The sequence below is a fragment of the Salvelinus namaycush genome, chromosome 4 (assembly GCF_016432855.1).
Source record: "Salvelinus namaycush isolate Seneca chromosome 4, SaNama_1.0, whole genome shotgun sequence".
Lineage (NCBI taxonomy): Eukaryota > Metazoa > Chordata > Actinopteri > Salmoniformes > Salmonidae > Salvelinus > Salvelinus namaycush.
Window position 1 is genome coordinate 75,812,302 of NC_052310.1, and position 15,614 is coordinate 75,827,915.

Sequence of the window (15,614 nt, forward strand, 5' to 3'; positions counted from 1 at the left end):
GAGCCAATGGTCATTTGTGGTGGCCATAAGAATGTGATATGTGGTCATAATCAACCGAAGGCTTCCTGCTGCAAGTGATTTGGCTAATAATCTTCAAACTGTTGGGGATGAGTCGAAGGCTTGCTGAGCAATCAGCGAGGGAGATCTCTTGGTGGCTAACCATATGGAGGGAGATCTCTTGGTGGCTAACCATGTGGAGGGAGATCTCTTGGTGGCTAACCATGTGGAGGGAGATCTCTTGGTGGCTAACCATGTGGAGGGAGATCTCTTGGTGGCTAACCATGTGGAGGGAGATCTCTTGGTGGCTAACCATGTGGAGGGAGATCTCTTGGTGGCTAACCATGTGGAGGGAGATCTCTTGGTGGCTAACCATGTGGAGGGAGATCTCTTGGTGGCTAACCATGTGGAGGGAGATCTCTTGGTGGCTAACCATGTGGAGGGAGATCTCTTGGTGGCTAACCATATGGAAGAAACAGACCCATTTTTTTTTTTATAGGAAGTTTGATTCATTTTTCCTGAGCCTGCCCAGCGTGTGCTGCATATTACTCAACCATCTGTTTGAAATCAGGCCCAGAACCGAAGACTCGTCAGACTGACTTAGCAAAAACTAAAAAAAGAGAACAGGAGAGGAGTGAAAGATGTTCTCTGTCTGCCGAATGTCAACATTTTAGCCATGATTAATTGCACCGAATAATTTAGCCATCGGTGGCAGCAGGTTGGTTTTGGCAGAAGGACAGCCTTTCATCATTTACTTTTTCTAATTGATTCCTTGATTAAGTGAAGCTTATGCTGACCCTTTCACATGCCCATGCCAGAGGAGTCCTTAATGAGGATTAAATAAAGCTGGATGTTTTTGTTACACCGAGTTTGATTAGCTAAGCTATATTTATCGTCCTGGGCCAAGCAGAAAGGTTCAAGTCTATGGCCACATTCACAAGGCCACATTCATGAACATTAAGAGAAATATATTGTTAGAACAGAACATGACATCGTGTCAGCTCTATTCATGGTATTTCTATCTGTAACTTTCATTACGTTCAACCTGATTCAGGTGAAGCAGGTTTTCTTGTTTTGCATCCGTTGTTAGCTGTGGTGGTTAGGTCTAGGTGTTGTGGTTTGTCATGTTCATGTCGTCATTGACTGTCTCAAGGCCAAGGCTGACTGCATGGCTCATGGAAAGTACACAGTAAACGGTTTAGCTAAATGAGAAATGTAAAGCTTGTCTGAGGTAGGCTGTTACTCTAATGCTGTTGGGTCACTATGCATGGCTGTTGAAGTTTGAATAAGCATAAATGGTTGACCTCTCTCTTTCAGTAGTTTGCTCCATCACCATCTTGTAGCTTGTCAGCATCTGGAAATGACCTTTGAATCACTCCATTGCTGTCATTTGGTAAATGAAAGACCTTTTCAGTTGTCCATCGGTAGGGCACTAACACACTAACCACACCTAGGGCTGTGGCGGTCATGACATTTTGTCAGCCGTGATTGTCAAGCGAATAACTGCCGGTCGCACAGTAATTGACCGTTAATTAACATACAGTAAACACGTTTACTATCTCCTGGCTTCCATGCATAGCCTACAAGCCAATGGTGCAGACCTTTTGGAAAATGTCTAAATCATTTTAATATAACCTACACCATAACAATACATCCATTATGTATTTTAGACGGGTCAAAAGAAACGTATGAAGAAAATGTAGTCTTTCAGAAGAACAGAATAGCATACTCTGAGTTGTCCTTGTTAGGCCCTGATATGGCTGTGGGCTACACTGGTTCATTTAGCAGACAAGATTTGCTTAGAATTCAGTGGCATTATTTTGTATTTTATAATATGAAAAATACAATTGATCATGAATAAAATAGAAAGGATTTTTTCTCTATTTTCCAAGGAAGTGCGCTCATGCGGCTATTCTGTGTTGAGTGGTTAACAAAGAAACATCTACGTCTTCCCATATGCTTAATTTAGAGTTATTTATACAACTTTATTTGTGATCCAAATGTTGGGCTGTATGTTTTTTTTTATTTTTAATACATTCTAAGGCTGCATGATGTGACTCTGATTTGAAAAAAGTTGCATGAAAGGCATGAGCTCTGATTTGTTTCTTGTGCAGGCTGCACACACTTCATCAGTCTCTCATTCACAATTTGACAAGCACTTGATAATATTCTCACCAGGCCATACCCGCCGGGAAATATATGTGGCTGTAATGTCCCCTAAAAAATCCATGCCTTTTTCACCAAAGTGGCCGTTTGTGCCCTTGGGCTGAATATAATAATTATACAGTTGAAGTCGGAAGTTTACATACACTTAGGTTGGAGTCATTAAAACTTGTTTTTCAACCACTCCACAAATTTCTTGTTAAAAAAAATATAGTTTTGGCAAGTCGGTTAGGACATTTACTTCGTGCATGACACAAGTCATTTTTCTAACAATTGTTTACAGACAGATTATTTCAATTCCAGTGGGTCAGAAGTTTACATACACTAAGTTGACTGTGCCTTTAACTTCTTGACACATGGATCCCTTTAGCTGGATCATTTTCGTTAACAACCGCTGAATTGCAGAGCGCCAAATTCAAAAGAAATACTAAAAATATGTATTTTCATGAAATCACAAGTGAAATATACCAAAACACAGTTTAGCTTGTTGTTAATCCACCTATCGTGTCAGATTTTGAAAATATGCTTTACAAGTTTGTGAGTTTATCGATCACTAGACAAAACAGTAAGAACACCTAGCAGCCATGTCGATTGGTCACAAAAGCCAGAAAAGCAATAAAATTAATCGCTTACCTTTGATGATCTTCAGATGTTTGCACTCACGAGACTCCCAGTTACACAATAAATGTTCCTTTTCCAATGGCTTCGTCAGGCTGTGACCAGGCTTTAGACATAGTTTCAGGCTTTTATTTTGAAAAATGAGCCTAGTCTAAAAACTGATTAGTTCCTGCTCGCGAGAGGGGTAGCTCTCCATTTTCTTTCTCTTTTATTGAATAGGTTACAATCCGGTTGAAATATTATCGATTATGTTTGTTAAAAACAACCTGAGGATTGATTATAAAAAACATTTGACATGTTTCTACGAACATAATGGATACTTTTTGGAATTTTCGTCGAACGGAACGAGGCTTTGGTTTTCTGAACATAACGCGCAACCCAAATGGCGTTTTTTTGTTATAAAAGTAATATTTATCGAACAAAAATAACATTTGTTGTGTAACTGGGAGTCTCGTGAGTGCAAACATTCGAAGATTATCAAAGGTAAGCGATTAATTTTATTGCTTTTCTGACTTTCGTGACCATGCTAATTTGGGGCTAGCTGTTGTAGCATTGAAAGCTACACTCACAAAAGCTTGGATTGCTTTCGCTGCAAAGCATATTTTCAAAATCTGACACGATAGGTGGATTAACAACAAGCTAAGCTGTGTTTTGGTATATTTCACTTGTGATTGCATGATTATAAATATTTATAGTAATATTTTGCGCCCTGCAATTCAGCGGTTGTTTAGGAAAATGATCCCGCTAAAGGGAAGCCGTAGCGCAGAAAAGTTAAAGGCAATGCTACAAAATACAAATTGAGTGTATGTAAACTTCTGACCCACTGGGAATGTGAGAGAAATAAAAGCTGATATAAATCATTCTCTCTACTATTATTCTGACATTTCACATTCTTAAAATAGTGGTGATCCTAACAGACCTACAACAGGGAATTTTTACAAGTATTAAATGTCAGGAATTGTGAAAAATTGAGTTTAGATGTATTTGGCTAAGGTATATGTAAACTTCCGACTTCAATTGTAATTCCCTTCTGCCAGCTACCGTGCTCTGAAGCACCTCTCACTCATATGGCTCTCTCAGATATCAATATTCTTAATTGCCAATGCCCGTCACGTGATCGGATACTTCTCACAGGCATCTCAGCTAAGAAGTACGCTACAAGTGAAGACGGACACATCAGGGACGCAACTTCGTGAATTACAAGGAGCATATTGAAGATGTTTGAAGAACTGTCCACATTTACTTTTTGTCAGCCAACAAGATGAGTAGGCCTAATGAACAGCAAAAGCGCTAGCCTATGTCAATCTACTATCCCCCATAGTACAAAAGTTAACCTATTCTCTTGGTCAACCTGTCCTTCTGTGCAAGAAATAAACATTCCAAACATAGTCTGAGACAGTTGTGGGATGCGATTTAGATCCCAAATTAATACAACCACTTGCATCAAATATCCCTTTTAAAAGCAATAAGGTTGATGCAACAGATCAGAACATTTAGCTTGACATTTTTAGCTTAAAATTTAGCTTAAAAACTATTAGGGTATTTCTTACATAAGTGCAGCAATGCGCACACGGCAGTAGGCTATACGCGCAAGTGTTCCAAATTTCAATTAATTAGCTGGGAAAACTAAGAAGTGACCGCAAATGCGATTTTATGTTTGTAATGCTTTATTATAAAGGTGCATTTTTATGGTGAAAATAATCTTCCCCAAACTTGAAACTAACGCGCTCTACACCGGTTGTAAAGCTGATTAATGTGCTTAATTTCAAGAAGTTATTTGGCCTCATTAGTTGTGATACAAACTTTATCAAAACATATACAGTGCCTTGCAAAAATATTCATCCCCCTTGGTGTTTTTACTATTTTGAGGTATTACAACCTGTAATTTAAATTGAATTTTATTTGGATTTCATATAATGGACATACACAAAATAGTCCAAATTGGTGAAGTGAAATGAATAAAATTAAAAACGGAAAAGTGGTGCATGCATATGTATTCACCCCCTTTGCTATGAAGCGCCTAAAGATCTGGTGCAACCAATTACCTTCATAAGTCACAGAATTAGTTCGTTTGCACACAGGTGGACTTCATTTAAGTGTCACATGATATGTCACCCGATCTCAGTGTATATATACACTTGTTCTGAAAGGCCCCAGGGTATGCAACACCACTAAGCAAGGGGCACCATGAAGACCAAGGAGCTCTCCAAACAGGTCAGGGACAAAGTTGTGGAGAAGTACAGGTCAGGGTTGGGTTATAAAAAAAATACCTGAAACTTTGAACATCCCACGGAGCACCATTAAATCCATTATTAAAAAATTATAAGAATATGGCACCACAACAAACCTGCCAAGAGATGGCCGCCCAGCAAAACTCGCGGACCAGGCCAAGGAGGGCATTAATCAGAGAGGCAACAAAGAGACCAAAGAACCCTGAAGAAGCTGCAAAGCTCCACAGCGGAGACTGGAGTATCTGTCCATAGGACCACTTTAAGCCGTACACTCCACAGAGCTGGGCTTTACGGAAGAGTGGCCAGAAAAAGCCATTGCTCAAAGAAAAAAATAAGCAAACACGTTTGGTGTTCGCCAAAAGGCATGTGGAAGACTCCACAAACATATAGAAGAAGGTGCTCTGGTCAGGTGAGACTGAAATTGAGCTTTTTGGCCATCAAGGAAAACGCTTTGTCTGGCGCAAACCCAACACCTCTCATCACCCCGAGAACGCCATCCCCACAGTGAAGCATGGTGGTGGCAGCATCATGCTGTGGGGATGTTTTTCATCGGCAGGGACTGGAAAACTGGTCAATTTAAACAATGATGGATGGCGCTAAATACAGGGAAATTATTGAGGGAAACCTGTTTCAGTCTTCCAGAGATTTGAGACTGGGACGGAGGTTCACCTTCCAGCAGGACAATGACCCTAAGCATACTGCTAAAGCGACACTCGAGTGGTTTAAGGGGAAACATTTACATGTCTTGGAATGGCCTAGTCAAAGCCCAGACCTCAATCCAATTAAGAATCTGTGGTATGACTTAAAGATTGCTGTACACCAGCAGAACCTATCCAACTTGAAGGAGCTGGAGCAGTTTTGCCTTGAAGAATGGGCAAAAATCCCAGTGGCTAGCTGTGCCAAGCTTATAGAGACATACCCCAAGAGACTTGCAGCTGTAATTGCTGCAAAAGGTGGGTCTACTAAGTATTGACTTTGGGGGGGTGAGTAGTTATGCATGCTCAAGTTTTTTGTCTTTCTTGTTTATTTCATAATAAAATATATATTTTGCATCTTCAAAGTGGCAGGCATGTTGTGTAAATCAAATGATACAACCCCCCCCAAAAATATCAATTTTAAGTCCAGGTTGTAAGGCAACAAAATAGGAAAAATGCCAAGGGGGGTGAATACTTTCGCAAGCCACTGTAGGCCTGTGGGCTAGGCTACATGAACTCTGATTTGATCAAGTCGCAAAAAAAAGGCATGTGCTGCTTCTTGCCTTAATGCACAAGCTGGGCATCATTTACAAGTGATAATACATCATTCACAAGTGATAGGCTAATACTGTCACCCATCAGACAATTCTTGATTTAATGTTGTCTTTACGTACAGTATACAAAATAATATATCTGAAATTCGTTGAGATTTAAAATGGACCATGTCATGCACCTGTCTCATCTATGCACTTAAATGGCGAATGGAGGGTGCTTTTCCCGTGGTTCCTTTCCATGCCAGTGAGGTAGGCTATACTTCTGTTGTAAAGCGAAGCAATGTGTTTTAATATTTGCTTTATATTAGGAACGTTGATAAATAAATAGAGTAGGCCTAGCCTATTGAAATGTTGCGCAACATGTGCTCATGGGCTCTCATGAAGTGTTTGATTTGATTTATTTTCTAATACTTTTGCATTGACGTCCGAGGGATTAGAGGGACGATAGCGCGCTGAGTACCAGGCGGTTAGCAAGTTTTTGGTAGGCCAAATCAAATTTTATTTGTCACATACACATGGTTAGCAGATGTTAATGCGAGTGTAGCGAAATGCTTGTGCCTCTAGTTCCGACCATGCAGTAATATCTAACAAGTAATCTAACCTAACAATTTCACAACAACTACCTTATACACACAAGTGTAAAGGAATGAATAAGAATATGTACATTAAAAATGCTGTGAGCATTAGCGGCATCAGAGCTTGAGGAAGCCTAACTAAATGGTCATGTGGAATTTGACTGTCATCAATCAATCAAATGTATTTATAAAGCCCTTCTTACATCAGTTGATATCTCAAAGTGCTGTACAGAAACACAGCCCAAAACCCCAAACAGCAAGCAATGCAGGTGTAGAAGCACGGTGGCTAAGAAAATACACCTCTGCTGTTTTCAATCAGGATCTCAGCGATCACTGCCTCATTGCCTGCATCCGCTATGGGTCCACGGTCAAACGACCACCCCTCATCACTGTCAAACGCTCCCTAAAACACTTCTGCGATCAGGCCTTTCTAATCGACCTGGCCCGGGTATCCTGGAAGGATATTGACCTCATCCCGTCAGTCAAGGATGCCTGGTCGTTCTTTAAAAGTAATTTCCTCACCATCTTAAATAAGCATGCCCCTTTCAAAAAAAAATTGAACTAAGAACAGATATAGCCCTTGGTTCTCTCCAGAGCTGACTGCCCTTGACCAGCACAAAAAAATCCTGTGGAGGACTGCAATAGCATCGAATAGTCCCTGTGATATGCAACTGTTCAGGGAAGTCAGGAACCAATACACGCAGTCAGTCAGGAAAGCAAAGGCTAGCTTTTTCAAACAGGAATTTGCATCCTGTAGCTCTAACTACCCAAAAAGTTTTGGGACACTAAAGTTAATTGATAACAAGAGCACCTCCTCCCAGCTACCCACTGCTCTGAGGCTAGGTAACACTGTCACCACCGATAAATCCATGATTTTCGATTTAAAAAAATATTTCTCTACGGCTGGCCATGCTTTCCTCCTGGCTACCCCAACCCCGGCCAACAGCTCCACCCCCCCCCTGCAGCTACTTGCCCGAGCCTCCCCAGCTTCTCCTTCACCCAAATCCAGATAGCAGATGTTCTGAAAGAGCTGTAAAGCCTGGACCTGTACAAATCAGCTGGGCTAGACAATCTGGACCCTCTCTTTCTAAAACTATCCACCGCCATTGTTGCAACCCCTATTACCAATCTGTTCAACCTCTCTTTCGTATTGTCCGAGATCCCTAAAGATTGGAAAGCTGCCCCGGTCATCCCCCTCTTCAAAGGGGGTGACACTGTAGACCCAAAGTGTTATAGACCTATATCCGTCCTGCCCTGCCGCTCTAAAGTTTTCGAAAGCCAAGTTAATAAACAGATCACTGACCATTTCGAATCCCACCGTACCTTCTCCGCTGTGCAATCTGGTTTCCGAGCTGGTCACGGGTGCACCTCAGCCACGCTCAAGGTACTAAACGATATCATAACCGCCATCAATAAAAAAAACAGTACTGTGCAGCCGTCTTCATCAACCTGGCCAAGGCTTTCAACTCTGTCAATCACCGTATTCTTATCGGCAGACTCAATAGCCTTGGTTTCTCAAATGACTGCCTTGCCTGGTTCACCAACTACTTCTGATAGAGTTCAGTGTGTCAAATCGGAAGGCCTGTTGTCCGGACCTCTGGCAGTCTCTATGGGGGTGCCACAGGGTTCAATTATCAGGCCGACTCTTTTCTCTGGATATATCAATGATGTCGCTCTTGCTGCGGGTGATTCCCTGATCCACCTCTACGCAGACGACACCATTCTATATACAGTGGGGAGAACAAGTATTTGATACACTGCCGATTTTGCAGGTTTTCCTACTTACAAAGCATGTAGAGGTCTGCAATTTTTATCATAGGTACACTTCAACTGTGAGACGGAATCTAAAACAAAAATCCAGAAAATCACATTGTATGATTTTTAAGTAATTAATTAGCATTTTATTGCATGACATAAGTATTTCATACATCAGAAAAGCAGAACTTAATATTTGTAGTAGTCTATCACTGTACCAGACAGATGATGTATGGTTGATGATGGATGGTAGCATTGCTGTTCATAGCAGGGCATACGCACTACAGTGGCATATGTAATAGCAGAGCTAAAAGCTAAGTTTAGTGGGTCATGATGGTGTGGTATGACGGTGGCGCATGACGGCGTAGTATGCACCCAAGTTGTACGTTAACTTTGTGTGGTAACAAACTAGGCCTGGGAATTGCCAGGAACCTCACCATACGATGCCATCACCATGCGATGCTATGCCATGCTATACTAGCGCCATGCTATACTAGCGCCATGCTATACTAGCGCCATGCCGTGCTATACTAGCACCATACTTAGGTGCCGATACGATATGTATGTATTGAGATTCAATACTGCAACTTGTATTACGTTTTGATGTTCTAAAAAATATTGCTCACTATATGTCTGCTGCAGAGAGACGAGAGAGCATGAGAACTAGTTTTGATCAGTCAGGGAAATAAAAGTGCTGAAAACATGTTGGCTCACTATTTAAAATGAAGATGGCGAACGAGCTATAGCATGAAAATGACCCGCGTTTTGGTACAGCCGACTAGCGCTAGTTAACTACCTAGAAGAGAAAAATCCAAAATAATATTGCGATATGTAACTGTATATAACTTTTATCCCCCGATCACTATAAGAAACCTCGCCTCCAACCTAAAAGTCAAGAAGCTTTTGGTCTGGCTAAGAGGATGTATAGTTGACTTTATTAAAGGTTTGAATAGCATTAGGATGCTACAGTAACACTTCTATCACTCATCTTAAAACGAGTGCTTTCTCAGGTCTCCCACCAAGAGACCCAACCGGTGGCTTGGTAATGAGGTGTTCATTAGCCAGATCATTTTGCTCTAGAAAACATGCGTCACATTTTTCTTAATCATTCTCAGGACATGATGTACTTATTCATGCTCCTCTGTCTAAAGATATAGATTTTTTTTATAAGGTTTGATCATTGATTTGATAAGTTTATGATAAAATGCTGAGCGTCTGAATGCTATTGGTTGCCACAGCCACCAGTTGATTTTGGCCTGAAAGAGCAGGCCAGAGCAGATGCTGGTCGTGTTCAGCAGAGCGAGGGCTTCTGGACTTCAGTAGCTTGCGCTCTATCCATACCATCCCGCCTGTTGGTTTATTTACTGCTAACCTTGGCAAGAGGACTTCCTGTTTGAGTTATAGCCGGTCTGGCCTGCGGTGTGTTACAGGCTTGCAGTGCTGCAGTGTTTCACCGTTTGGCTTGACCCATGCTGTCATTGTCAGCGCGGCCATATTTCCCAACAGTTGGTTATAGAGGCAGGTGAGATTTGAGGCCAAATTTGACTTGATTTTCCCTTACGAAAAATGTATCTACTCTTACAAAAATGTCCATGAATTAGAATTCCTAATAATTCACATTTCCTGTTCCTGCAATATTTTTTTTCCTGCTGTAGCAAATGAAGATCCTACATCTGTACTCTTCACTGGCTTTGTTTTGGCACACAGCTCCTGTGTGTTCTAACACTGATGGAAATCCATCTGGCTGTTTAGTCACAGACTGTCCTTGGCTTTTGATGTTGCCGTGACATCAGAACAGCAACCATATGAGAATAGGCAATCGACAATTCCTCCATCGTCTGTGGGCCTCACAAAACGTATTGTTGCGGATCAATCATGCACCTGGCGATGATTGGAAAGCGCACCTGCACCAGAGTTATTGTATAATTCTGTTTTCTTAACTTAAGTCTAGAACGTTTCTAAAATGTTGTCCTGATGGTTATCAACAGGGAGACAACGACATGTGTTTTGTCCATTATATAGTATAAAACATTGTTTTTCTTTTTATATTGGGTGTAATTTACAGGCTGTCAGGGTGTCTGATCCAACATGCAGAAATACTCTTGGTCTCCCTCTTGAGAAGATCTAATGCGGTCTGCATGACTCGACATACAAATTGTAAAGTTATTTGAATGGCTGTGAGCCCTAAGATAAAATAAAACATGCCCTCTGCCCTTCCTCTGTCCATCTGGTTTTGATAAGTAGCCTACGTTCTAAGTTCTTGAATGGAATAATGGTCTACTGCCATAGGACCACGGACCCTTTTTCTTCATCAAAGTGCTTTTGACAAACTCACTGACATTTTGAAAGCTGCTCGAAGCAGAGCAATAACAGTCAGGGGCACCTTGTTGCCACAGTAACATGATGATGCAAATCATGCGCTTCTAATTCCACAGCCAACCTTGAAGAAATAAATCAATAGAACCAACAGAGAACTTAGGAAGACTACAATATTTTACAATATTTACAATACAATATTTTTCTAACCATTTGCTTTCAAAATTAGTCTGGGAAATGTGCTTGACATTCTCGGTGTTTGACATACCACTATTTATGAACATGGGGGTTTACTATCATTAGATTATCCTTTTCTGAGGGACAAACATTTTCCACTGAATGTAGATTGTGACCTTGTCTACGTGTTTCTATATTCATGTGTCTTTGTGTTTCTTTGGCAGGATGACTGGAACGCTATTGAGTCATCAAATCAGGCCCAGGTCCACCGCAACGCAGATGACCAAACCCACAGCCTGGAGACACTCCCCTCAGGTAAGAGCCAGATACCCAGCCAGGCGTCCCACAGCGCCGTCCATTCTGATTACCCCCCCCCCCCCTCACACACACCCTCCCCCCATTTACAGACATGATGAGAAGATTAGTCAACACAGGACTCCAGGTTGACATGTTGTTCAACCGACTGTGCAATAGTGGAGGGTTCCAGCTGTGGTTCTGTTTAAAACTAGTAAACTACCTTTACTGTTTACAAGGTCAGGGCTAATTATACAAGGTGTGTGTATAGGAATGTTATGAAAATAATCTGAATTCATCTGGGTGTTTTTCAGAGTGTCTGATCTTCATCAATGGGCCAATCACCCAAATCTCTATCGTACCAATTTGCGAGCCCGTGTGCTCAACTGAACCGGGATCCAATTTAGCAGAGCTGCTTTATGCATTAAGCTACGGGTGTAAGCATATGCTGACGTTACATAGGCTTCTCCTGCATTTAAAAAAGCAGCATGCTGTGTATGGAGGGATATAAATTACAGTAGTTTTACCATCAGAACTGTTACATATTCTCTCCTTGGCAAGGTAGTCCTTAGAGAGCTGTTCCATTTAATTTATGTCAGAAACATTGTGTGTTTTCTGTAAAGGTAGGGCAGGGATACATCTTTCTGCTTTTGTATCCTGAGCAATATGTAGAAAGAATACTCTGGGGTGTACAGTAGTTCCAGGGAATCATCACTATTCAGATATCTTGTTTCAATGCCTCACACTATTTAGGTCACTCCGCTTAACACTCAAGTTGGACCTAAACAAAGAATTCACAGAAGGGTTGCAGTTTTTAATTAAGCAGATTTCCAGATGGCCTAATATACAGTTACTCCTTTTTTGACTAAGTAAGTATGACATCAGAGCTGAATTTATCTATATCCTACACCATCCATTCCTAAATGTACATTCCCACATTACTACTGTACAATACGGTATAAGATCTGCTAGCAACTCCTTGACATATGGAGCTGAAGATCCATCCAAAATGTGGGTCCAAATGTGCCAAGGCAGCAGTGAGGGGCCTTCCCCTCTATCTGTAGGACTTTGTGCTCCTCCAAGCTGCCCATCAGCCACAGTACTATGTTTCAGCTAGAGAGCTCCACACTTCCCCACACAAAGGTTCTTATAAGGCTACATGGTTCCCTGTCCGAATGCAAAAACAAGCCTACAGACGACCACCTATGGTACAGTTTTGGGCAGACTGGTATACTCAGTGTATGTGAGCCAAACATTAGGAAAACCTTCCTATTATTGAGTTGCACCCCTCTCCTTTTGCCCTCAGAAAAGCCTCAATTCGTCGGGGCATGGACTCTACAAGGTGTCGATAAGCGTTCCACAGAGATGCTAGTCCATGTTGACTTCAATGCTTCCCACAGTTGTGTCAAGTTGGCTGGATGTTCTTTTGGTGGTGGACCATTGTTTAATTATTATTATTTTGTTATTTTACCATCCAAATTTCATGACATTACGATCTTGTCTCATCGCCACAACTCCCCAATGGGCTCGGGAGAGGTGAAGTTCGAGTCATGCGTCCTCTGAAACATGACCCGCCAAACCGCGCTTCTTAATAACACCCGGTCGCTTAACCCACTAGAGCGAGATGAGCCAAGCCCTTCCCTAACCTGGACGACGCTGGGCCAATTGTGCGCTGCCCTATGGTACTCCCGGTCACTGCCGGGATCGAACCCCAGGCTGTAGTGACGCTGCAACACTGCAATGCAGTGCCTTAGACCGCTGCGCCACTCAGGAGGGCCCGGTGGACCCTTCTTGATACACATGGGAAACTGTTGAGCGTGAAAAACCCAGCAGCGTTGCAGTTCTTGACACAAACTGGTGCGCCTGGCTAGGGGCTGTGGCGGTCAGAGAATTTCGTCAGCCGGGGATTGTCAAGCAAATACCTGGGTCCATTCCATCATGATGTACTGGTGGGTCCATTCCATCATGATGTACTGGTGGGTCCATTCCATCATGATGTACTGGTGGGTCCATTCTAAGATGATGTACTGGTGGGTCCATTCTAACATGATGTACTGGGTGTAGGGCTGTGGCGGTAATGACATTTTGTCAGACGGTTATTGTCAAGCAAATAACTGTCGGTCTCACGGTAATTTACCGTTAATTAACATAAACCCAGTTGCTGAGTGAGAGAGAGATTGATGGTCAAAAGATAAAGGGAGAAAAAAAAGTCAAAATAAAACATAATAAAAGTACATTTGAATGACACTAAGTGGCAGTGTTTTTACAACTAATGCCGGTTTGCCTGAGGCTGATGCCATGCAGGTGTTTGTACACATGCATATACACACACTCTCATTCAAATAAACACATACAAGAACACACACATAGATGTAATAGTGCCAGATATGCACTCAAACATATACAGTTGGCATTGCTGTTATGATTTCAGTTGTCCTTGATGTCCTTTGTTTTAAATGGATTATTTTGTTTAATTTTTTTTGTGTTATTTGCAGTTTTCTTCTGTCTTTTCCTCGTTTCTCTACATTATCTTGGTTGTTGGTGCATTGGGGTATTCTTGGGGGAATGGAATTCATTGTATTTATTTTTTCTTCTTCTGGGGGGGACTGTGGGAGGGGTCTCGAATGGTTGAGGGACAGCTATTGGGGAACTGTGGGGGGATCTTGGAGGGTTTGGGTTTCACAAGATTGTGTTCATGAAAAAGTAAACTGACATATATTTTATATCACTATCATGCACACACGCCCTCACACACAAGGATGGCTCTGTTGCGGAAAGACTGATACATGTTTGATAGTGTCTTGATGCTGTATTCTTTATCCTTCATGTTCTAATACTTTAATGTTACCCCTTGTGTTTTTGTAATAAAAAAACATAAACCCATTTAGCATCTCGTGGCTTCCACACTGTCATGACACTCCTTTGTGAGGGTCAAAAGGACCCATCAGCTAGGCAAATGTTTGAGGATAGCTAGAGTTTGGCCTGTTTGACTTGAAAACCTTGCAGAAACTCTCCCCCACAAATGGAAGGCTGAAAATCCTTTGTTACACAGAGACTTTGCCGCCAAAACTACAACATCTAAAATTGGACAATTAAACAATATTTCTAACATAAAGAATGTGAGAAATGGTCGGTGGGGATTTAAAGAACAATCTTGTAAAGTGTATTTTGTGATGTCATTAAGGATGGTATAACTGTATCTCTGAGGGTGTACACATGCTAGTTTTCAGGTTTGTATCTAAATGTTGTATAAAATATATAATTAAGTATGACAGTATTTTTTTAAAGATAGAAATGTGATTTTAGCCTTCTAAATGAAAGAAACCTGGGCCCAGTCGGTATCCATGGCCACGTGAGCACAGACATTGTGTCGGCGTGTTGGAACGCCCCTAAGACCAAAGTGCTTAAAAGGACTTGCTAACAAAATTTACATGAGACCAAAACATGCCGGGTTGCTGCCAGTGTGTAAAGTGGTCCTAGCTGTACCCTGAATAATCAACCATTGAGACCAGAGAACGTGAGGACGTGGTCCACACGTTGAAATTGTTAAAAGTACAAGACCAGAAAATGGTAAGACCCTCTGAAACTCTCGTCAAGTGAAGAGATAAAGACTAGACTGGAACATTCACATTCTGCAGCTGTGTATCTTTGTAAAGTAGTCTAGGAAACTCGACTAAAGACGAGAGGGAAGAACAGATCCCTCTCACCACCATAGGTACCTCTGATACATCCATCCTAATGAACACTCCAAGACAAAGAAGCCTACAACTAAGGACATTGTGACCTCTGGTGGACAACCAGAGACTGACATCGAACTACTCGCCATAGACTGATTGAGTTGTTTAAACAGAGAGATGACAGAGAAAGACATCTACACATAAATATATGTTGCATTTCTAATCCGAATGAGCGGTGGTTAGGGTGCTAAATATTCTGACTACGGTGAGCGTAGTTTCCAAATGTATGTACGAGAAGTTGACGCTTCCTCTCATCCTTACATACCCCTCTCCTTTCCATTGTGTATCCAAATGGTCATGTTTTTGTTAGTCCTCTATGGACTGTTTTCATTGCATTATGTTAACCAATAACCTATACTGTGTGTTTTATGTATTTCTGTGTGATTTATTTAGTTAGTAAATAAATAAATAAGTCAATTTGTGTATCGCTGATTCAGGGTTAGTGCAGATTTACGAAGTCAACACCGTTCAGAATGAGACTGATATGAGGAAATAATTAATA

General features: G+C 41.5%; 1 protein-coding gene across 2 annotated transcripts in view; it reads left to right on the forward strand.

The window, feature by feature from the left end:
• LOC120046831 (polypeptide N-acetylgalactosaminyltransferase 2-like) overlaps positions 1 to 15,614 on the forward strand; it is a 124,162-nt gene that overhangs the window by 52,493 nt on the left and 56,055 nt on the right. For both annotated transcript variants that reach the window (XM_038992376.1, XM_038992375.1), the window contains exon 2: positions 11,306 to 11,396. In XM_038992376.1, the coding sequence (XP_038848304.1) occupies positions 11,306 to 11,396 (91 nt within the window). The remainder of the gene's footprint in view (positions 1 to 11,305; positions 11,397 to 15,614) is intronic.